This window comes from Hesperophylax consimilis, chromosome 26, assembly GCF_061612785.1.
Source record: "Hesperophylax consimilis isolate HC1 chromosome 26, BYU_Hcon_1.0, whole genome shotgun sequence".
Lineage (NCBI taxonomy): Eukaryota > Metazoa > Arthropoda > Insecta > Trichoptera > Limnephilidae > Hesperophylax > Hesperophylax consimilis.
The window spans coordinates 3,143,124-3,168,062 of record NC_142861.1 but is presented as its reverse complement, the minus strand read 5'-3'; the positions used below and the strand labels follow the sequence as shown (position 1 = coordinate 3,168,062).

At 35.1% G+C, this 24,939-nt stretch overlaps 3 protein-coding genes across 3 annotated transcripts in view; 1 reads left to right on the top strand and 2 right to left on the bottom strand.

The window, feature by feature from the left end:
• Positions 1-6,155: 6,155 nt before the first annotated feature.
• Positions 6,156-9,106, bottom strand: LOC149410989 (pre-rRNA-processing protein TSR2 homolog). Its single transcript, XM_089647384.1, has 4 exons — positions 8,900-9,106; positions 8,648-8,786; positions 8,428-8,561; positions 6,156-6,337 (listed from the first exon to the last, which is right to left on the bottom strand). Exons 1-4 carry the CDS (start codon positions 9,014-9,016, stop codon positions 6,221-6,223), a joined length of 507 nt encoding a protein of 168 aa, XP_089503510.1. The 5' UTR covers positions 9,017-9,106; the 3' UTR covers positions 6,156-6,220.
• Positions 9,107-12,286: 3,180 nt separating this feature from the next.
• Afg3l2 (AFG3 like matrix AAA peptidase subunit 2) lies at positions 12,287-20,830 on the top strand. Its single transcript, XM_089647514.1, has one exon. It carries the CDS (start codon positions 12,704-12,706, stop codon positions 15,071-15,073), a length of 2,370 nt encoding a protein of 789 aa, XP_089503640.1. The 5' UTR covers positions 12,287-12,703; the 3' UTR covers positions 15,074-20,830.
• A 203-nt stretch (positions 20,831-21,033) lies between these two features.
• Positions 21,034-24,939, bottom strand: part of ttk (zinc finger and BTB domain-containing protein ttk) — a 67,547-nt gene continuing 63,641 nt past the window's right edge. The window contains exon 8 of the mRNA XM_089647614.1: positions 21,034-22,160. Coding sequence (XP_089503740.1) covers positions 21,982-22,160 — 179 coding nt within the window. The 3' untranslated portion in view covers positions 21,034-21,981. The remainder of the gene's footprint in view (positions 22,161-24,939) is intronic.

Genomic DNA, 24,939 nt, shown 5'->3' with positions numbered 1-24,939 from the left:
GAATAAACGAGATGGCACTATGTCTTTAGTCGAAGTAAAAATTAGGTATCGAAGAAAGCTTAGGGACGCTTAGATCATGGCCGTGAGGGAGACAGTATGATGAATATTATATATTTCAAAGAGATGGTGACATAAACATATGTCGGTTTTTCATTTTACACGCTTGTTGTGTGTGGAACATTGGTTGTTTTTCAATTGCTTCGCACGCAGTATCTTTTTTGGATACTTTGGATGGGCGTTTCTAACTCTTATTTTATTTACTTTAATGTTGTGCAAAACTACATAAACGTAAAATAACTAATAAAACGTAATCTCTTAAAAATAATTTGCCATAAGTATATAGATTGTGTAGTTATTTCCAATTTACTATATTAACATAATATGTATTTGAAGTCGCAGACCATAGATAGACCAATCACTCGCAGACTTACAAATTGATATTGTTGTGTATAAAGCTTCGGGCTTTTAGACACAGATGGCAGTGCTCTTAGTTTTAGCCTCCGACGACAGAGGGCGTCTCAGCTTCAGGTTAGGTTTCATTTGGAATCCCTCTGGCAGATCGAATCTAGCTAGTTCAGAGAAAGGTTGACCAACGCGGTTATATTGTACACGCGATATTCTAAATAAACCAGTTAATAACAAGTAACCTACTAATTACTGAAAGAGGTATCTTCCATCCAAGGAGTGTTGGAAGTCTGTGGCAAGAAGTCCACGGCTGACTACCCTGAAGGGTAGAACATCACAGCTGGCGCAGTCGAAGGATAACTGGAGAATTTTTTTTTTTGTTGTCACACGGCAGCAAAATTTTGTCAACCGGGAACGTGAGGGCTAAGTCACGGGGTGACTTCCAATTGTGTTTTCCTTCGTGGAGAAGGGAGACAAGATCGACGATTTCTGTTCTAGGAATTAAGAGGCAATTTACCAGAGGACCATTTTAACAAAGGAAAATAATCCATTGCCAAGGCGAGCGGTGGAGCTAATTTGGAACAATAAAACATTGCCAGGACGTGCGGTGTTTGCAGCATCTATCTATTGCCAAGGCGAGCGGTGGATAATAACAACTTTTGAAGGAATTTCTGGAAGATTGGCGGCGGAGAGAAGAGTTCCTGAGTTAAGTAGTTGTTTTTTTTGTTGGAGGTTATTGTTCCGGGTTTTGTTTTTTTTTCTTGTGTGTTTTTATTGTGGTCTGTGCTTCGTGTAGATATGGAATCGGGAAGAATTCCGAGTTTTAATCATCTCGAGGGAGATTGGTTCGTGTTTAAGCTTCGTCTAGAACAGTTTTTCGTTATAAATGATGAGATTAACGCGGATAAAAAAAGGGCGTTTCTGTTAAATCTTTTGGAGCCGGATACACTCTCTTTGTTGATAAATTTGTGTTTTCCACTTAGAGTTACGGACGTTTCATTTGAAAAATTATGGGCACTTCTTGAAAAACATTGTAGTAAAAAGCGTTCAGTATTTAAAGAACGCGAAGTATTTTTTTCAGCAAGACAAGAGGCGGGCGAATCCATTAAAGATTTTGGGGTTAGATTACGGTCTTTGTCAACTTATTGTGAGTTTGAAGCTAGGTTGGAGAAAAATTTAGTAGATATGTTTGCCATTGGATTATTACCGGGTCGCATTAAAGACAAGATTTACTTGGAAGGGCTGAAATTGTCACTTAGCGAACTAGAGGAAATAGCTAATTGTATGTCAGTTTTAGACGTTCCAAATAATTCAGTTAAATCAGAGGTTAACATCATCAGTAAGAATACTAGCAGTAGGCATTTTTCTAAGGGCAATAAACAAAAGTTTGCCGCGAGTTCATCTGTAAACAAACCGACGTATACAGTACCATCGGGTGCGAAAACCCAGTGCCGAATTTGCAAGAAAACGGGTCATTGTACTAATTCATGCAAATTTCGCAATGCGAGATGCTACAAATGCAATGAAGTAGGTCATCTGCAAAAATATTGTGTGAATAATAACTTTTCAAATAGTGTAAATCCAATTGTTGAGGATTTTTGTTGTAATAATCATGTGATAGCTTCAATAAAACCGTTCACAGCAGACATTATAATTAACGACAAGCATTTTAGAGCGATGGTCGATTCGGGATCTTCGTTAAGTGTAATGCAGGAAGAAATCTTTAAGCGTCATTTTGGTTCATTAAAATTATTGGCGGATAACCGTATCATTACTGGGTACGCAGGGAATCCTTTGAAAGTTATTGGCAAAGTTATTTTTGACGTGAAGTTCAAAAATAAAAACAATAATGTTACATTTATAATTGTTGCGGGAGGTTCAGATCTAATTGTAGGTAGAGATTTCATGGATATTTTTGGGTTAGAAATCGCTTCAGTACAAAATACAATTAATTCGGTGGACCCTGAAGAGGAATATAAGGATTATTTATCGCGTTTGCCGTTGGAAAACTCAGAGGAAAAATCGGAAGACGATCTAGGTTCCGATTTCATAGGCTATATAGAAAAGTGTGAACACTTAGATGTAAAGCGTATAGTCGCAGCGACAGGTTCAGACCCAGAAATTCAAGGAATTTTAGGGCATCTTCGTAGAGGGTGGCCCAAGTGGGTAAATCGCGATAGTTTTTTATGGAAATTCTGGATGAAAAGGAATGAATTATCTATTGAAAATGATTGTTTGTTTTGGCAACATAGAATTATAATTCCAAGTTCGCTTCAGAATATAGTTCTAGATTTGTTACACAGATCGCATTTGGGCATTGTAAAAATGAAGGGATTAGCCAAAGGTTATTTTTGGTGGCCGTCAATGAACAAGGACTTAGAGAAAATCGTTCAAAGTTGCAAAGATTGTGCAGCAGTTAGGCCGTTACCACCTAAGAGTCATTTATCAGTCTGGCCTAATTCAGGATCAGCATGGAAGAGGCTGCATCTGGATTATTGTGGGCCAATTTCGGGGAAAATGTTTTTAGTTATTTGCGACGCTTTCTCAAAATGGGTAGATTGCGTGGAAATACCGAAAGCAGACTCAAGTCATACGATTAATGAGTTGAAGAGAATTTTTTCAAATTTTGGGTACCCGGACTGTATTGTAACTGATAATGGAACCGTTTTTACTAGTCAGGAGTTCAAAGATTTCTTAGAGTATAATAATATTGAGTTTTTAACAACGCCAGTGCGTCATCCCCAAAGCAATGGGCAGGCAGAAAACTCGGTAAAAACAGTGAAGAATTTTTTAAAGAAAATTCTTGTTAATAACGTATTTAAGTCAAATTATAGAGATAGATTATATGAATTTTTAAGTGATTATAGAAATATTCCACATTCCACAACTGGAATTGAACCCTCAGTGCTAATGTTTGGTAGGAGATTAAAATCAACCTTTAGTAGCCTTTTACCTAAAAGTTTTGAAGGAAACGTAGCAACCTCGACAGAGAATTTAGCGAATGCGAATATTATTAAAGGTCAAGAAAATCAGTTTAGGAATTTCGGGGGGGTTGTTTGTAGAAGTTTTCAGATAGGTCAGAAGTGTTTAGCGAGAGACTTCAGACAAGTGAATAAATGTTCTTGGGCAAAAGGAATTGTTGAAAAAAGACTGGGAAAAAAACTGTATATTATTAAAATTGTGGGGACACAGATGTCGTGGAAAAGGCATATTGATCAACTGAGAGGATGTCCGCAGCATAGAGAGGAAGAGGCAGAGAGTGAACCTTTCGCGTCTGATATGACGAAATGCTGGGCAGATGAGGTTGACACGTCACTCCTTTTGAGAGATTTTAACCGGTGTTCTCTTGATTTCAGCTCTCCAGGGAGAAACAGAAGCCCACCACAAAATGAACCAGCACCATGGGCGGGACGACTTCGTCCCAGACGTCTTTGAAATGACCTCCAGGGAAAGAATCAGCTACTTATAGAGTCAACATCTTTTTGGAGTAGAGTCAGTGCTTAATGAATTATTTAATTTTGTGTGTAATGATATATTTTCAAATATTTAGTTCTTGATTTTAATAATATTGATTTTAGTGACATCTGTTTGCGATTGTATAGATTCGTGATTTTAAAAATAATACTGTAACAATGAAATATCGTAGACAGGTTTCTAGTTAACAGGGGGAAGATGTTGTGTATAAAGCTTCGGGCTTTTAGACACAGATGGCAGTGCTCTTAGTTTTAGCCTCCGACGACAGAGGGCGTCTCAGCTTCAGGTTAGGTTTCATTTGGAATCCCTCTGGCAGATCGAATCTAGCTAGTTCAGAGAAAGGTTGACCAACGCGGTTATATTGTACACGCGATATTCTAAATAAACCAGTTAATAACAAGTAACCTACTAATTACTGAAAGAGGTATCTTCCATCCAAGGAGTGTTGGAAGTCTGTGGCAAGAAGTCCACGGCTGACTACCCTGAAGGGTAGAACATCACAGATATAGATAATAATGTATGAGCATTTTTCACAATATCAAATAAAGATTAGACATTTTTTTCAAATGACTACCACGCCTGGATACCTAGAGCCGCCTCTGCTTTTGTGTCATACATTCTTCAAACAGTCCGTTCATCCTATCTGCATGTCCAAAACTACGAAGCATCCCTTTCTCTTATTCATTTTTTAGTGGTTGATTGTATACCATAAAAAATATACTGTTGTCAGTGTAAGTTATTTTTTAAATTTTCATATTAACCCTCCTCCGAGGAGGGGGTAATACACTTTCCCCAAATGAGAGTTATTTGCCTGATATCTAAGTTGTTTTGTACATCACATACTCTATAATTTAGGTAAACGTAATGGGTACGTTTAAAAAAATATTACTATTTTTAAAGATATTAAATTATATCTATCAAAAGTCTGACGAAATTTACTCTCCTCCCACTATTAAACGAACCGTGAATGCGGTCGTAAAAGTTGATTTTACTGGAAAAGGTTACAATAATGTGTATTTTAGTTACACTCTATTTTAACTCTATCTTACCATTTTTTTTTTGTTTTTTTTTTCCATTATTTCTGGCTTTCACCCTTCAAGGGTGTTCTTGGCCATCATTTAAAATTATTGAGAAATGAAAGGTGAATTTAAATATTAATTTTATTTAAATTGGCAAATTTCAAAATTATAATGAAAATTGGAGTCGAGTTCAGACTTAGAAGAGATGAGATGTTGAATGGAGGGGAGGCAATTTTAAATAAGGCTTGATAGAAGAGAGGATATTTGTTTAGAGAGGGACAACCAAAAAATATGTGATCTAAAGTTCCCACTTCTAGACCACAGAATGTACAATCTGGGGAGTCAACGACGTGAATTTTAAAAAGATGGGAAGGAATGGAACAATGTCCGATCCTCATTGGAATGAGTGAAGAAATTTCTTTTTTGGAAAAATGAGGGAATTGCTGAAACCACGGTTTTGATGGAATAGTCCTTTGTATTGAGGCATAGCAGGCTCCCTTGGATTGGCTAGCAATGTGCCAATACTCCGACCAAACATTGCGGGATCTATCTTTGATGATGGAAAAAATGTCAGATAGGGGAATGTGGTTTACGAGGGTAACAACAGGGTTGGACGCTCCTTGTTTTGCCAAGGCATCCGCAATATCATTACACATGATACCAAATCTTACCATTTACATTACTTAATAATTGGCTGTTGGGCAAAGATGGGCAACGTCCGGTTAAAACGGTAGGTAGTAACTAATATCTGAATTTTACTGGAAAGTCGCTCCGCGATATATGGGGGACCCTAATGATCCCCTTCAGTTTGTACGTGATATAAATGGGTAGGTCCTTTTTTTTTCATGTGTTTTACCAATAGCTTTTCCTTCTACGTAACATGTACCAGTAGTGCGACAATAAGTAAATGGAGTACCTACTCTCCAGTATTATTATTGTAAAGCTACCCATCATTATTATAGGAGATTATCCACTGATCTCTATCAGAAGAATACACAAAGTATTATACAAAAGGAAGCAGTCCATTACAAAGTGACTTAGTCAGTAGTCGTCACAATTTGGTGTAGTTGATAGATCACCAGTGATTTTTACCTTCAGGTTCGTAAAGGTTAACTCCACACAGAAGGCCCGGAGAGAAATAATATTTTTCAGGGCATATACCATCTTTGAGGAGCGTCTTTTCAAGGAAAGGAAGGAGCGAATCTGGGTCTTGAAGAGATCTATATTACAGGGCGGAGAAAGCATTGAGGCCAGATAATCGATATAAAATAAAAGTATATTTGAAAATAATAATATTTATTACAAGCTAGATTAGATGAGTGCTATTTTCTGCGGGTTTTGACGACAGTCCAGCCGGGATCTGGGTCCTCTTCCATCGGCTCATCAGGCATCTCCTCGTCGTCATCATCATCATCCTCCACCAGTTCGCCGGGCTGGATCTGCGGAAAACATTATTACACTCAATTCTTTTTTTGCACCATTTTGAAACAACAGTTAAGGCAATGCATTCATTGATTCTTCCACAGGGACGCAATTATCTTTGCGACATCTTTGCAGACGTTTGTGCCTACACAGGTACACGTTGCCGATTGTTTGTAAACTCGTCGGTGATGCCGGCTTCCCGCGACCAGCCAGTCGAAGTCTTACCATTCACGTCGTCGAGACTTTAAACATTGCGGAGCAATTCATAAATACGATAATCTGGAAAAAATAACAATGTGTGCAACGCGCGTGATTTAGATCAATGCTAGGAACCAGACAGTCAAAACAAACTACTACAGCTACAAAACTAGTTTTTATGTTTCCAGAGGTGGTGGCGATGCTGGTCTCGTGATTTTGTGACTGTGCGTGACAAGTTGTTTGTGACATGAGTACACAACATCATTATCGGATACTTGCGTATGCAATGTAAATAAAAAATAACACTTGATTTCAACTTAATTACTACTGGAAACAACTATGTAAGTTAGAGGACATGTAAAGCATGTGCAAAATAGGTTCTTAGATTGGGTTACTTAAATAATTTATGCATATTTCCCACAGACATAGGAATTAATAGACGAGAAGATAATGGTGAGGGGTAAAATCAACTGTTGAAGAACGAAGGGGGTGAAGCTGACTGTGATTCGTCAATAAATCAATCTGACAGTAAATAGGCATCTCGCATTATAATATCACCATTTACTTCTTAAAAGTAAAATCTGCTTTTGAATGAATAGACATTTTTACATGGGAGCGCAAATTACTCGCCACGTTATGAACAAATTTGCGAAGTCCAAATTCGGCAAAAAAATTCGGTTCTATTTTCAGAGTCGAATATTTCGTTTAAGTATTTAGTTAAGACACTTTTATAAATGTTCATAATTTACTTCCCAGCAACCAACCAGCTTTGTGTTTCGCGTCCAGACGTTTCTCGATGTGATAGTATATTATGTTTCTACAACTGATCCATATTATACGATGTGAATATGCTTAAAATAATGCTTATATATGGAATGTAATACGACAATTGGGTTTATTCTCTTTTTCACATCTATTTTTACAAGTTTTCATAGCACAAGTCAACATTTTGCCGTGTTATTTCGTAAAATGAACCGATGATGCCTCGACCATAGTTCGCACAAGAATGATGACGTCACGTTTTCAAATTTCACTTGAGGCCATACGCGAGCACAGCCGACTCCAATGGAACCGGTATGGGGAGTGGGGATAATACGCTTTTAATCACTTAGGGCAGGTCTACTAATATTCATATGTCTATATTTCCCAACCCTCACACTTAACATTGATTGGGAAAAAAAAATCTTCTTTTTTTAAGATATATGCATAACTAAAGACATGTGAGTATTCTAATAGAGAAATCGTCATGAGGTTGACCTGTAATATTTATGCTTAACGTGACGAAACTTTATTGCAACTTTTACCATCTCCCCTGACGTAAATAGTTGTGTCTTGTAGTAATAAGTTTGAAACAAAAGGTTGTGTTTTAAAAATTTTGCATTTTAAGAGTGCTACGAAATTCAGCAACTTTACTAATAGTTTTTGCAAGGTATCAGGATCTGGCAACAGTGTATAAAGTTACACCACTGGAGTAACATTATTATACTGTTACAGATCTACAAACTTATTTGTTCAATAATTAAACGGTAGTTGTAAGTCATATTATAGCGGTATTTTGTATATACCCACTCCGTCATAAAAATATGTATAGTTTTAAGTTTCTAGTTAAAAGTCAAAAAAAGAACTTGAAAAAATCTTTGACAGAACTTGAAAATGAACATTAAAATTTGATGAATTGTTCAAATTCTCCAAAAAAAACCCGACCTTTGTTGTAAATCACTAGACATTAATCTTAGTTATAAACCATTAGCATAAGCCACAAGTAATAAGTTATAAGTCTAAGTCATAGGAATACATTAAATGTATAAAATAAGTTGTTAAGCGTCGTTGAGGTGATTTTCTCACAAAAACGGCGCTATACAAGCAATCCAATCATTATTATTATTAAAAACCGAATCAAAGAACGTACCGGTAAAATATTCTGCGCTTGCGGTAAACAGAGCCACAGCTTGCATTTAGGAAGGTTAGCCACTTCCGTCAACATCTGCTCGTGATTGTTGGCACGACATAGCTGTATGAATCGCACTATTATGTTTCCCAATTCTGAAAATAAAGATAACAAACATCTGTTTTCATTAGTCTGATTGACATAAAACACAAAACTTAATTTGTTTCTATCGTGGTTTTACCTTGTGGAGATTCGTCTTCGCAAATTGTATTGAACTGTTCATCCATTATATCTTCCAAAAGATACGCCACTTCTCCGTGATCAACATTCTCCCGGTTGCAGCAGTATTGAGCTATGTAATCAACCATCTGTAGTGCCGTCTATTGAATGAGAAACAATAAAAAATATTTAAAACTTTAAAAGTATAAGCTGTAATGTTACGTTATTGTTCATTGACAACATTGAATCGCACGTTTCAGAAATCTTAACTCACATTTTTAGCGTTGTGACCGCCCATTCCTTGGTCGACGGCTAATTGTAAAGCTGTCCAGTTATTGAATAAGGCTTCCACAGCTCCTCTAAATAAATCATAATAGGGCGGAGCAGACATATCTATTTAATTGTTTAACACAATATTATTATGTTAAAAGAACAACTTTTGACAGCATAGGTTATGTTTTGTTCGTTCGCCATGTGACATTTCGTTTATCTATGCAAAATTTAACACACGACATAAAATAGAGATGGATAAAAAGGAATGTACCAGATTTTTTTAAATTTTATGATGTTTCGAAATAATCAATAAAAACCGCTAATAGCGATCTATCTATCGCTATCTTTAAAAAACTGTCAGTTCATTATCTACACTCTATAGCGCGGCCTAAATTAATAAAGATGTCGGTGCTAAAGGGTAAACGTATTTTTTTAAAAGCGTAATTTTATTCGACCACCACGAATCAAAACTTTTAGGAATTTAATTGAAGTTTGCGATTGCAGTAGCATTTGAAATTATTTCTTTCGTGATTCACGTACTACCAAAATAAAATTAATATCAATGGAGTAAACATCTGAAACCGAATGCTTTTTAGAAAGAGAAAACTAATAGAAAGCAATAATATTGATTTTATTTTATTATGTAGTCATAATGAATAAAGTTTTCTAGCTTGGTAAAATAATACAACCAGATGCAATAAGTATTTAAAAAAAATAATTATAATATTATCATTGTCTTCAAACAAGTGGCAGTGTTGCTAGATGAATGGTTTTTGAGTAATTTATAACTGATTTTTTTTAAATGATGTCGTTCTAGACATATTTTTTGTATATATGGCATCAATATTAGTGGAAATACCAAAGACCTAAAAATCTTTGGACGGAGCAATTGGAGAACAATTTGAAGCTGCGTGGTGAGGGGGAAGATGTATGAAAAATGTTAAATACACTTAATTTTAGAGGACGTACCGCATTCTTTGTCTCATCAAATACTCCCAAAAAGTCATAAGCCGCTATAACTGCATTTACAACACAAAATTAAAATAATCCTAGTTTATAATGAACCACATTGAATACATATCAGTTCAAAAGTTAGTCATACAAGATGGCTAACAGACAATTGATTTGGCGTCAATGCAATTCATACAAAATCGCACTAATACTCCACGCTTTTTAGGTCCATGGGAAATAAAAGAGTAAAATACCATTAACACCATAGGTTTACCACTCACACTAGATGATAGACACTATTGGATAGATTATACCGTATATCTAAGGATTATAGACCAAACCCGTGATGATATGTTTGGGAAGAAGCCCCAGATCTGGTGGATTTTGAATTTCAAAAGGAGAAAGGAAGATTTTTGGAAAAGTAAGAAATCTGTGGGATTTTGAGGACGAGGATTATATGTAATCACTCATTTTGTTCGGTAGCCTTTATGAGCGATGTGTTAAAGGCTGATGTAAAGAAACGTAGATTGTCTGGAATGGTTTGTATTTATAAAAGATTAAAGTCAACATACTTTTAACTATTTTTAAGAGGATTTCAATTTTTTTCATAAATTAATGTAGCTCTCTAGCTATGGCCCGATACATCAGTAGTTTTTAGTAATGACTTCACTAGGCTTATTTTGCTAGGGGTCCTACCAGAGAACAACTTGACGGAAAAGTGTTGTGGGAAGTGTTAACTATCATTGTTTTGCCAAAATATTGCGAAATAAAACATTATTTTAAAAATATATTCTCCCCACCCCCGCTCGTCGATAGCTGTTGCGCCTGTTTTTACCCTATTTTGCCTAGTTTTCATGGTTGAAGTAACGAATTTTTTGAATGTGGGGAGTTTTGTTGAAAAAGTTGGGGAGATTTATTTTTTTGGCATACTAACACTGGACCTAGTGATGTGATGTCTAGGGAATTTTGTAGGGAAAAAGGAAATCAGCACAAATCTAGGAAAATTTCGAACTTAGGTAAAACTTTCTTTAACATATGACAATGTTATTTGGATTCCTAATAAACATGATTGTTTTATAATTTTTAACTCTGGCACTGCAAAATAAACGATATTAAAAAATTTTAGTGCTGTAATTTTGTATATGTATCTAGTAGCTACGTACTTCCAACAAACGACAACATATTTTTAGGATTCCCAGTAACCTTAAATAATTGTTATCATCAAGCAGTGTTTTTTTTATTATGTTTGGAGAAAGTATATACAATTATGTACCAAAAAATAAAACCAAATAAGGGAAGTAATAATGGAAAAATAATGTATATAAAATTATCGCTATTTCGTGTAGCAAAATAGTAAATAATTACCTGGTCTTTTTTTATTAGCTTCAATTGCAGAGGTTTTACATGATGTAGGTATAAAGTATAAATTCTCAGTCCTCCTCAATAGGGTTTTTTGTTCTGAGGCGGCCTGTAGTTTTTTAACTTTTGTATTTAGTTTCAAGTTGTCTTTACATCACCTTCATAATGTTTGTATTTTATTCTTCATATTATTCGTATCCAAACTTATATTAACTTGTCTGTATAAAATATATTTCTTGTATTTTTGAAATTATTTTAATTTAATTGAGGGACACAATAAAGCAATAATAAAACATGTAATGACAAAAACCAAAACACGGCGTAATACAAACAGTTATGAGACGTCTCCAACTGTGAGACTTCAGCACAATTATTAATATGATCTCCATTCAGGAAAGCCGTATATACGATGGTGGTAAAAATAACGAATAATTATTAATATTGTCGAATTCCGCTACACGCTTAGTACGTAAAAAAATAAATTAGTTACTGTTTTCAGTGTAATACACGTACGTCAAATGTTATACGTGTATTAAAATCCCACCGTCAACGGCGGTTTTTTTTACTTGCTAAGGTCCTGAATCTAGGGAAATCTAGGGAAATAATTGTTTTTGGGCTTACCATCACTGACTGGACCAGACACGACCAGAGACAACCAGAGAAGATAGTTGATTTATGACCAGAGACCCAGAGACAGGGGGGTATAACTCCGAGAAAAAAGTGGGTCAGAAAAAAAGACACGGTAATCTCTATGGGTGACTTGTGACGTATATTTTCCACATTCCAGTACGAACTTCATGCATGTTTATAGGCCGCTGTCACGAACTTCATGAATGTTTATAGGCCGCTGTCATTGGCCGATTTTAGGCTAGCCAATGGGTTGGCTCCGAATGAGAATTATATTGTCTATGGTTACGCCTTTTTTATAGTTTCTATCCTAGTCGATGGTGAGTATGTGTAGTAGTGACGTATATTTTTCAGTTACAGACTTTTATCTATGGCAAACATTAGGACCCATGGGCTCAGTACTAAAAACCCGAAGATATTGATCTAGTGAGTGGTTCATTTATGCCCAGAGATAACCAGAGACAAGATCGCAAATCGTTTTGACAGGCCAGTCGGTGTCGTAACGCATATTTTTATTTATTTGATCTTTTTCAAGTTGTAAATCGGTAATAATTCATTATATTAGTGTTTCTAATGAAGAAATAAGTCCTTTATATGGGGGCACACACCAAGGATAACATACACATAATTTCATCGAAGCCGGAGATTCAAGCGTAAATGTGATGAAATAAAAATGACTTGACCGAAATAATAAAATGTGTTAGTTTAAGATACTCATCGTCCCATCTAACCTGAATGAAAACTTTTCCATCTGCTGTTGTCAACGATAGAAACGAACATTAAATAAAATAATAACCTCTAAGAAGTGCACATTGTGTAATTATTATAAATTTATAAAGGTTAAGCACACAGTTAATAATAGTGCAAAATGGCTCATCGAATTTTAAATTCGGTCCAGAAATTAGATAAAATATTCAAAAATAGACTTATATACAATATCATCGATGGTTCTGGTGCCAAGATCAACACGGGTCCCCCCGGTGTTCTGACAATGGAGTCTTTTTTGAAGCAATGGAGGTGGCTGTGTGAAAAACCACCCAAGGGCTTTGAGAAGTACTTCAATCCGAAACAAGAAAAAGAAGCAAAGAAAAGTGCCGAAAGTTCCGATTCCAAAGAGGCTAAAAGCGCCCCACAAGCTCAAAGACCTCACGTCTCGCCTCCGACCAAATCAACAAGCAAAGCTGACGGATGGAACTTGGGAATGTTTGGTTCGGATTCCGGCAAAGGACGGGGCAAACCTTACGGAGAAGGTGGCAGCGACAAGGAACGCTGGATGATGATCGGAGCCTTGGTCACCGTCGGTCTCATCGGATCCGTTGCATATGTTCAAATGAAATACAAGGAAATTACATGGAAAGACTTTGCCAATTCATATCTACAGAAGAACCTGGTGGACAAATTAGAAGTTGTCAATAAGAAATGGGTCAGGATAAAGCTGCTGCCGGGAAGCTCCATGGAACCGCAGACGCTCTGGTTTAACATTGGAAGTGTAGACTCGTTTGAACGCAACTTAGAAAATACACAAATTGAAATGAATATCGATCCACCCAATTTTGTGCCGGTCGTTTATAAGTCTGAGATTGAAGCCTCCAGTCTCAGTGGAATTCTGCCCACCTTGCTTATCATTGGCTTCCTCATCTTTATGATGCGTCGTTCTGCAGAGATGATGGGAGGAGGGAAAGGGGGACGCAAAGGTGGCGGACTCTTCGGAGGTGTTATGGAATCCACCGCTAAACTTATCAATTCCAGCGATATCGGTGTTAGATTCAAAGATGTTGCCGGTTGTGAAGAAGCCAAAATAGAAATTATGGAATTCGTTAATTTCTTGAAGAATCCGCAGCAGTATATCGATCTTGGAGCCAAGATCCCCAAGGGAGCTATGCTTACCGGACCTCCCGGAACTGGTAAGACGCTGCTTGCCAAGGCTACTGCGGGAGAAGCCAATGTGCCTTTCCTTACAGTGTCCGGCTCCGAGTTCTTGGAAATGTTTGTGGGAGTAGGCCCCTCCAGGGTGAGGGATATGTTCGCCCAGGCACGCAAGCACGCTCCCTGCATCCTGTTCATCGATGAGATTGACGCTGTGGGAAGGAAGCGAGGCGGGCGAAGCTTTGGGGGACACTCGGAGCAAGAGAACACTCTCAATCAACTGCTTGTTGAGATGGATGGCTTTAACACCACCACCAACGTGGTTGTCCTGGCCGCTACTAACAGAGTAGATATTCTAGATAAAGCTCTCTTACGTCCCGGACGTTTCGACAGACAGATATTTGTTTCTGCTCCTGACATTAAGGGAAGAGCTTCCATCTTCAAAGTGCATTTAGCAGGATTAAAAACTAACCTCGATAAAAATGCTTTGGCCAGAAAGATGGCTTCCCTGACACCTGGTTTCACAGGCGCCGACATCGCCAATGTCTGCAACGAAGCCGCCCTGATCGCAGCTCGTGATATGCATACTGATATCGGAATCAAGAGCTTCGAACAAGCCATCGAGAGAGTAGTAGCCGGAATGGAAAAGAAATCCAACGTCCTACAACCCGAAGAGAGGCGCACGGTCGCCTACCACGAGGCAGGTCATGCTGTGGCCGGATGGTTCTTGCAGCATGCTGATCCTCTCCTTAAGGTCTCAATCATTCCTCGCGGAAAAGGTCTGGGCTACGCTCAATATCTACCCAAAGAACAGTATCTTTACAGCAAGGAGCAGCTCTTCGACAGAATGTGCATGACCCTCGGAGGACGAGTCAGTGAAGAATTATTCTTTGGCAGAATTACCACCGGTGCCCAAGACGATTTAAAAAAAGTAACCCAGAGTGCATACGCCCAGATTGTACACTATGGCATGAACGAAAAGGTAGGCAACGTATCTTTCGATATGCCCCAACCTGGAGAGATGGTACTTGACAAACCTTACTCTGAAAAAACAGCCGAACTCATTGATTTTGAGGTACGAGACCTGATCAAGACCGCTCACACCAGTACAACCGAGTTACTCACCTCACACAAAGAAAACATCATCAAGGTTGCCGAGAGATTACTAAAGCAAGAGATTCTGAGCAGGGACGACATGATCGAATTGCTCGGTCCCCGACCTTTCCCGGAGAAATCCACCTACGAGGAATTCGTGGAGGGAACTGGTTCCTTTGAGGAAGACACAACTTTACCCGAAGGTTTGAAAGATTGGAATAAGGAGAAGCCAGAAAAATCAGATGCAGAGACAACGCCCAAGGAACCCACTAAATAGAATGACTTATTAGTTCATTATTTTACAGTAACTTTACATGTGAGTTCATTTGTGTAAGCATTTGTCTACTTTCTTTCAATAGAATAGTCGCTTGTTCATGTCTTCACCAGCTGCGTTCAACACACTTGCATTGTACAGAAATATATTTTAATAAATTGTTTGAACTGAATGGACAACTAAAGTTTATTTCTCTATAACTTATTTTTTTAGATTGGATGATCCCGTTGCTTTAAATTACTGAAGAAAACAATTTGTTTTTACATAAATATTTCAATTATAAACTTGAATGTGATTTGGCTGTTGTTTTAGCTTTTGATGGCATCTATTACCAATATCCTTCTGTGGTCAAAATGCTTCATTTAACATCTTTATAAATGTAAATTATGAAGGTATGCATAGTTTTTCAATCAAGGCCAAATGCTAACCGGTTTTTGGATTTAAAAACCCATTTATTTATATAAGAGTAATCCCTGATGCGTAGAAGTGTACAAAAACAAACACTAGAGTTAAATATATTACGTTTATTATTTAAATAGTGGATTATAATGATAAATTGAAAGATTTACAGGAAATAGATGAATATGTAAATGTCATTTTAAAACAGTATAGAATATTATCATTTCATTATTTATGTAATACATCTGAAGATTCTACAATAAGTATTAATACAAACTAATTTGGCAATGGATGATACATGGTGGAACACTGCAAAAGACATGGCAAATTTGTACATTTTAGTTTCATTTAAATGATTGTTAAGAACGGAGAAAACTGTGCTCAAGGCATTATTAACACACTTCTGGCAAGAAAGATAGTTCTACCTTTCAACAGTCCTACTTGTGGCTGTATGTTTACCAATCTTCTTGATAATTCCAATTTAAATATGTTATTTTCGAAGTTATAGTGGTTTAAAGCAAAATCCATTTTATCGAACGAGACCCTATTTTCACCCGCTTGAAGTGTGCTAACTGAAATCGCTTCCAATTAATTCCAATAAGATTTTCTGCCTTTCGTAGTGTTGCACTATGTAAAAATATAAAATATTTGAGAGGAAGAAAGACAGATAAGTAGGTACTCTTAGATAAAATTTTAAAATTATTAGTCTTTGATAATCAGGTATTCAAAGTAAGGTAATGTCTACTTTATAGGACTGAATTAAAATCTACTTGATATATTTTTTTAAATAATATGTTTTGTCGAGTATTGTTTTCGGTTGATAGTATTAACTTTTTTGTTGATTTGTTTATGTTTGGAACTTGAATAACGAATGTACAATTAACATTATTTAAAATAAAGACATATTATGCTCAATGAGCTTTGGAAATTTGATATAATTTATTTAATATGTTTTTACAATTTTTTTAATTTTGTTAGAACTTGGCTGTTTCATCAACAATACATTTCTCAGGCAAAGAAATTTTCGTTTAACCCTTAGGGGGGCAGAAGCCCTGCATTTGCAGTGTTGAAGAATCATGCCCATGCACGGTACCAATCACTGTAATTGCAGTGTCGACCTTATACATTAATTTTGCCTTTGGATAATAAATAAAAATGTCAGCTTATTGAGTATTGTATTCTCAACGTGTTGTTGGCTTTAATAAAAATATCTTTTTATTTATTGAAATTTCTTAGTAGCCCTTAGTAGGGTTAAATCAATAATTACCCATTTTTCTAGAAGATACATTATGTATTTTTAAATCATTTGTTGTTGTTATCTGAACAGCCCACCCTTTAAATTATTTTACAAGAAAATAGGCAGAAGAGAAATGTTTAATTTTGGTTAGGCAGGAAATGAATATTATCTGAATATATTATTTCTGGATGGTTAGAAAACTGAATGGTTCACTTCTATAACTTCACTTCACTTCACTCCATGTTTGTTACTTATTAACAAAAACCGCTTACAATGACAGAAGTAACAACAGATCAAACTAAACTATTTAAAGAATTATGGTATTGAGAAAATATTATCACAATTTTGACATCACATGCAATACTTAAATTACTGTTTATAAACTTGGCACAACACACAGTCCGAGCGCAGACTGCACAGAGATTGTATTTAAGTACACTGCCATTTTAAGAGGAACTGCTGCTCGGCCCTTTACATAGAATGCTTAAATTTAAATTTGGAACCAAAATACTTATTTAAACTTAAAATATATTTTTTAATCTAATGTGTAGCAAATATCTATTACAGATTTGTGATACTTTATTTATTTAAATTATAAAATATAGGCCGTTAAAGAAGTCGATTTTTATTTATTGTTTTTGTGATTAATTTGTAGAACTATCAAATTTAATAATATAATTATTAAGTTACAGCTGTGGTTATAACCACGTTTAGACGACTTATTTATATGATTCTATTTTACCCCCTCCCAATTTAAAATGATTTATTACCGGTTGAACCGATTTACTGATAAAATAATTGTGACAATAGATTTCATATTCTGTGTGGGGTATTTTGAAGTCTCAATGTGGGGAAAACAGTCGAATTTTCATGATTTTAGAGACAACCTTGGCAATTGTTGTGAATTATAATTATTGAAAAAAATATTTTTTCCCTACCTTTGTAAATATAATGAAATTTAAAATAAACAATATTAATTACTATAAAAGCATTTTGATAGGCTTAAATTTAACTTACAAATGACCAATTTACAAATGAACACAAATATGTTTTCATTATTTTTAAAAGAAAGACAGGTTACGAATAACCTGACAATATTTGCAAATCTCCTACTACCACCACAGTAAGCATAAAATGTTACTTGTGTTGTGATGGAAGACTTAGCCAGCCAATGAATTGAACACACTATGCCTGGGTTGGACCCAAACGCGATGTCAACTCAGCCACCGACCGGTTTGAATGTAAATTTTAAAATTTTGACCCAAAACTGCCCTTTTTTACAATTTTTTTAATATAAATTTTATTATATTAGCATAGTTGTTGGGCAAGATTAATTTTTTTAATAATTATTAATAACTCAGAAAAAAATTGTCAAAGTTACCTCTAAATCATGAAAAATTGAATTCTTTCATAGCCCATATTTTATAATTGAACCCCTCTATGAGACGGATGAAATTTAGTAAATGAATCAACCCAAATATAATATTGAAAATTTTAATAGAAATAATAAACACACTTCTACAATGTCAAATAATAGACAAACTTCTACAATGTCTACTTTTTATTTTGGAATTTATTGGCAGTAACGAAATACATCCAAAACATTTAAAACATAGACATAACTTTATACACTGCACCCCAAGTTAGTTATAATTTCACTGGACTGCAAATGTAGCCAGCCTCACTATAGGGGTTAAAAAACAAATAATTAAAGAAGTACATACTAGATATTTGTTATCCCTTTTGATCAAAAAAAATATTTTCAGTTCGGTTAAGTATTTTGGCATCAAATCTAAATTTAAGTTTTGTGTGAAGGGCCGCGCAACTTAACCATTAACTGGTAAAGAGGCATTGAAAGTAGAGGATTTCAGTAGGCTGAAACATACTCTTGACTAATCATTCTTTATCTTGGAATTACAAATATGTTTTACTGTAACTGCAATAGAAAGTATCGCACCTATCACAAGTTTTAACATTTTGTTATGGTTTGTAAAATTATCGATGTTTGATAGAACTCTCCGGCAGTCTTGAACGTTACAAAAACTTTTACAACAACCTGAACTGACAGAGAAAGTAGATGCTTCCTTCGCACAATATAATTTATAACAATGTTTATTTACACGTTTTTGAAACAACAACTCATAAAATACTATTAATTTATATGTCGGTACACAAAAAATATCAACGTTTTAGAATTCCTGACATACAAAACAAAACAAATCCTAACTAGAGAATAATCCTGCGTAGTGACTTAATAAATATCGTAAGTACACACTTTTATTATGGGTATCATTCCTGTATGATTGAAAATTATGTAACTTTTAAAAATAAATTGTACATTTACATTTAAGGTGACAATCCAAAGGTATTAACAATGAGAGTAGTTACTTACATTAGGCCATATTATAGCGTATACAATGAGGTCCTTCAAAGTTTTCTATTGGAATTCACATCTCCAAGATACATTTTTTCAAACAAAAAATAATGTACATAATATGTAGTTACATTATCGCATTGTACAAGCACAAATACATGGGTAAAAATTGTTGACATTACCTGTCACAATCCTTTGTATATATATAACTATCTAAACTGTTTTATTATTAAAAATAAATAAAAACAAAATTGGCACACTGAGGAATTAAGTTAATTTGGCTTACATTAATAAAATTGCAATGAAATTCATTCGCAATAATTTTATATAACTTCTTTTTTTAAATTTCAAACAATGAATTTAATCTCTTGGGCGATTTGGGAGATATCCTTTAAAGACGACAACCGTAGAGTCTTTTGGAGATATATATATCCCATCCTGACACGGTCTCATAAAATTTATGCTATCTCATTTTGTATTAGGGCGAGAAATGATTTAAACAGTGTTAGAAAGAGAGAGAATACCGCGCTTTCAGTTTGCATTAAAAAAATTACTGTAAAATTAAAAATAATTCTATGAAACAAAAATTTCCATTTGAAAAATATTTGTCAAAGTTTGCAAAATTTTTTAATAAATATTTTTTTAAATGAAAAAAAAAGGAAAGTGACAACAGCTTTTATAAAACCTTTCTCTAATTAAATATGTTTTTTAGTTTCGTGTAAAGTAATAATTACAGTTTACAAGGTAAAGACCATCGGTAAGCGACTCTAAAAACTTTATATTTGTTTGCGTTTAAATTGCTTATGCCGATTTGTAATACTAAAATCTAAATCTCATCTTATTTCAAGAATAATATTTTATTTTGAAATATGTATAAAATCAGCGAATTTATCTGTAATTGAATGTAATGTTTTCCACGCAATCTGCATTCTGATAGTTCTCTTATAAGACATTCAAAAACAGCAAATTTATCTAAATTCGAATGTAATGTGAAAATGTAATCTTTTCCACGCAATCTGCATTCTGATAGTTTTCTTATAAGACATTCAAAAACAGCAAATTTATCTAAATTCGAATGTAATGTGAAAATGTAATCTTTTCCACGCAATCTGCATTCTGATAGTTCTCTTATAAGACTTTCAAAAACAGCGAATTTATCTAAAATCGAATGTATGTAACCTTTTCCACGCAATCTGCATTCTGATAGTTCTCTTATAAGACGTTCATCCGTTCATTGGAAAATGTTAGAGACCAAATCTATGTTTAAATGGAAAATATATTTAACTTTTACAACACCATGTTATGTTTTTAATTTGAGCAGTTTCTAACATATTAAAACAATAATTTCATAATTCCTTCCCTTTTGCGATAAATCAATCACCTCTAATAATACTAAAAAGTGCTATAATATTACGATTCTTTAAAGTCATTCTTTCCAATAGTGAAATCAGAACCTTCAAAATAAAATGCTTAATAATTCGTAGTAAAATCAGGTTCAAACCCCAATATGATTTTTCCTTGGCACTTCGTTTCGGTGAAAGGAACTATTATTTTTATAAAATTATGTTTAATTTTATCCTAACACATTTCTTATGGATTAAAATACACTTAGATAAAACAATGAATGACAATAATCATTGAAATAGAGTTTGACAAAACTATTATTCTAATCGTAATCAATTATTTATCGAGGAAATTTTACAATTTAATTTAGGTTTTTACATATTTACACTTCAAGATACAATAAAATTTATTCTAAAATACTGAGAGTTAGTAGGAAGATTTATTTATAACTTTATTGAGAGATATGTTATGAGTTTAAAATTCAATTAATTCATTCTACTGAGAAGTATTTTGTCATAATTACTACTTTGAATAATATTAGTACATAATATTATTTATTAAAATTCATGAGAATATTGAGAAAAAATATTATTAAATTTGTAAGTACTTTAAATCTGTTATTTTCTATGTATTTTCAATTATGTGGTAATCTTGATTATTAGCAAAACCTAAGGTTTATTGAATGTTAGGTTATGTAACTGGAACAGTAACTACTGATTATTGAACATCGATTATAGGCTAATCAAAAATGTAGGTAAATAATATTTAGATCATTTCTAATTTAAACTATGTATTTTCTTTATATTTGTCTCAATACAGTATCACATCAAATCTCCCAATCATTTCTAGTTTTTGGTGAATATCTACATGCAGGGTCGTCCCTGTGCCAAACGGCGCCTGGCGCGACTAAAATTTTGGCACCCACTGTCAAAAGCAGTAGACATCTAGGTAGGTGTTATCACTGTTATCAATAATATTCTAATGATTAGTATTTTTGTGTAGCGCCAATTACATTAAAAATAATCTCAAGGGCGATGTGTTAGGACTATTATGTATTATCTTATCAGCATCTTGGGATGTTGGCAATTCGGCGCCTGGAGCGGACTGCTCCAATTGCGCCCGCAATGGGCCGGCCCTGTTTGGTTTACATTTACCATATTATTAAATTGATACCATTCCTCAAAATATTAATATGGAAACATATAAAACTGCTTACTCCGGTTGAAAGCCAATGAATTCACCTAGATGTCACCATTCATCACACAGTTATAGATTCTATAAATTTGGCACAATATGGCAAGCGATCGCACAAACGTATTTGCAAAATTGGCATAATATGCCAAAAATCGCTCAAGTGTATTTTCTAAAAATTCTCTGAACATCAGTTTGGAATGTGTAAATACATAGTTATTATGTTATTAGCAGACTTGAATTACTAATAACAAAACAAGAAAACGGCAACAATAGTTTTCTCTCAAACCATGATGTAGATCACACTTTTATTCTGTTCAGTGATTCCTGTCTCGAAGCAGAAGAAGGTACAATAGGGTTGCGTTTTTAACCGTTGGTGAGAGCTGATCTCCGGGAGTAGCCCCTGCGGGTGCCGCCCTGCGCCCCCGAGGCCTCGCACTCCCGCCGCACCCGCGCTATGATGTCCGCCACCAAGCGCTCCTCGCGGCGCCGCTGCTTTTCCCACTCCACTCCGCCCACTTCCACATTCACCTCGCCGCCAACTGCTGAAGAAAATAGATATTTAGTACAAGAAATACTAAAGAAAATAATAGTTCTCAAAGGCTTATGGGAATGAAATAAAACAATAAAAAAAACATTTTTTTCATGAGGATGAGAAATAACCTCTCGACTGAGCATTTGAATAGTTGCTTTTGTAATGTTAGCAGTCTGATGTCCGTTCTCTTTGTAAATAGCTCAAATGATTCTACTGGACTGATGTATTCAAGTCAGTTAAGGCGAAGCACTACAAAGTAATAAAAAAACATGTGTTTAATGTTTGAAAATTTGATCGCTTATAGAAACATTATAGATGCTTTGAAATAGTCAAGCGTTTTTTTGAAAACTCTGAAAATAAAGTATCAGTCATATAAAACTTCTTTAAAGTAAATATCATATCTACAAACCCCCTTTCGGTTATGGTCTTATTATACAGGGTGTCCGGAAACTCGTAGTACAAGCGGGAAACTGGTGAATCTACATCACATTTGGAGTCGATTTTGTAGTATATTTTTTTTTGATTTGAGCTTTCGTTATCGAGTAAATCGAGTTAGAAGTTGATTTTTTTTTTTTTTTTTTTTTTTATCAAATTTTTATAAATTATTACTGAAGATCAAAGTACCCAACTAATTAAAACTATTTGAAAGTAAAACAAATGAAGAAATTCGGATTTGAAGCATTATTTTGAAATCACCCTTCATGTAATCCGGTGTAATCATAAAATATTTCTGCTCTGCAGGGTTAAAACATCTGTTGTTCAACCCTAAACACCAGAAAAAACTTTAACCCTAAAATAGCCGAAAAATATTTTTTTTTGTTTTTTTTTTTTTTTGTGAAAATGCTCAAATCAAAAAACTTTATTATTTGGGTTCCCCATGTGGTGTAGATTCTCCAGTTTCCCGCTTGTACTACGAGTTTCCGGACACCGTGTATAATGTAGAAAATTAAGTTCTTTAGAAAATAATCATTAAATATTTGTTCCTGAACTTCACAAAATAAAATAAAACACTTTCGGTGATATTTTTTTCTTGCAAAAATCAAGGCTGGCGTTAAGCGGTAATTTAAACCTTATCGCCATCTACATTTTTTTTATTTTTTAAAAGAAAGACAAACATTCCCGGGTTACGAATAACCTGACAATATTTGAAAATCTACTACCACCACAGTATGCTGAAAATATTGCTTGTGTTGTGATGGAGGACTTAGCCAGCCGAAGAATTGAACACACTACGCCTGAGTGGGACCCAAGCGCGATGTCAACTCGGCCACCGACTGGTCGAAATTAGGAGTGTTATTGTTAGTGGCCCGATTCCAAATGTTACATGACGTGGTGCATTGCTTTAAAGTCAAACAAAATTACATTATGTCAAAAATTTTAGTAAAACGATACTGTTGCATTATGATGATAATATTGTAAGTATGGTGTTAGGAAGTAAGAGCTTCATAGATGCACTCATAGAGGGCAGTGCATAGAGCTTGCGTGGAAGTCCACAAGATGGCAGCCAGTGGCCAGTAGTCGCCAGGGCCAGTGGGAAGGCTCCCAGATAAACTCAGTGTTTCAGATCTCAATTAGCTTCTAGTTAGGTCGACTATCGAGTCACCATTGTAATACTTGGAGTATTACTAAATCCCTGATTTATCACAAAGAACCATTTATTTATAATCTCCTTCCACGACGAGTTGGAGAACTGTTTGTGGGAACACATTATATGGCAATGCAAATTCACATACATCTGTAAAATCTGGTTGAAAGACAATGGCATTACAAACTTATAGACAGGTTTTAGATATCTTAAAAGTGGCAAGTGAAAGATATGGTAGTTGCGGTACTTTCAATATGGTATTAAATGGTCGCGCATCGCATGCTATCTCTGACCTAACCTAACTAAATTGCATAAAAAAAACTGCCAAAATGCCCTCGTGTGTGATAAGAAAGTGTTTGTGTTACACGGCAAACACTAGTATAAGCTAAGAAATAACATTTCATTTGTAAATACCAAAAAATGCTTGTTATTAAAATAACACAAGAATTTAGATTGTTTACCGAAGATTTTAAGCGCCATTAGAGAAAGCAAGATAGCAAACTTAGCCAACTTAGCAACACTTAGAAGAACAACCTACGAGCAGTAGGTCATCTCATACAGCAATAGAATAAAGAAGAACATAAGAAATGCAATGTTGACTTGCTTCGTTTTGCCAAATTTTTGTCCGATCGGGGCTTAAATTTTCAACAAGTGTTTTTCACCACGATTGCGAAATTCAAATGAGATGGAGTAGAGTGTAAGAGAGACGGAGCGCATGCTAAATGATCTAGAACCAAAAGGTACTAAGTCAGTGGCGACATTTGTTTCTATTCAAATTTGTATCAAAAGCACTTCTACTTTTCTTTCTTTATTTTATGTTTTTTTTTTTTATATTAACTCCACACAGGAGGCCCTGAAGAAAATAATTTCCCTCAGGGCCTATATCATCTTTGGGGATGCTATGTAGAGGGTCTTTTTGTGGAGAGGAAGGAGTGAACATGGGTCTTGAAGAGTCCCAAGTTGTAGGAGGGAGGAAACACAGAGGCCGGCAGTTCGTTCCACAGCCGAGCTGTTGAACCTAAGAACGAATCGTAGAAGCGACCCGTTCTCATGTGACAAATGTCAACCGTGTACAAATGTTGGGCGCGCGTTTGGCGTGTATCCCGACTATGCACCGGTGCCGAAGGGATCAATGACGCTAGTTCCTCAGAGCATCTTCCATTGTAATACCGATAGAACAAGGACAGCATACCTACCTGACGCC

Bases quoted from the DNA above. Each gene is read 5' to 3' on its own strand.
- LOC149410989 (XM_089647384.1), bottom strand. From the start codon at position 9,016: ATGTCTGCTCCGCCCTATTATGATTTATTTAGAGGAGCTGTGGAAGCC. The intron at 8,787-8,899 runs GTGAGTTAAGAT...CTCATTCAATAG, and splicing joins GCGGTCACAACGCTAAAAAT to ACGGCACTACAGATGGTTGA. The intron at 6,338-8,427 runs GTACGTTCTTTG...TGTTTTCCGCAG, and splicing joins AAGCGCAGAATATTTTACCG to ATCCAGCCCGGCGAACTGGT.
- Afg3l2 (XM_089647514.1), top strand. From the start codon at position 12,704: ATGGCTCATCGAATTTTAAATTCGGTCCAGAAATTAGATAAAATATTC.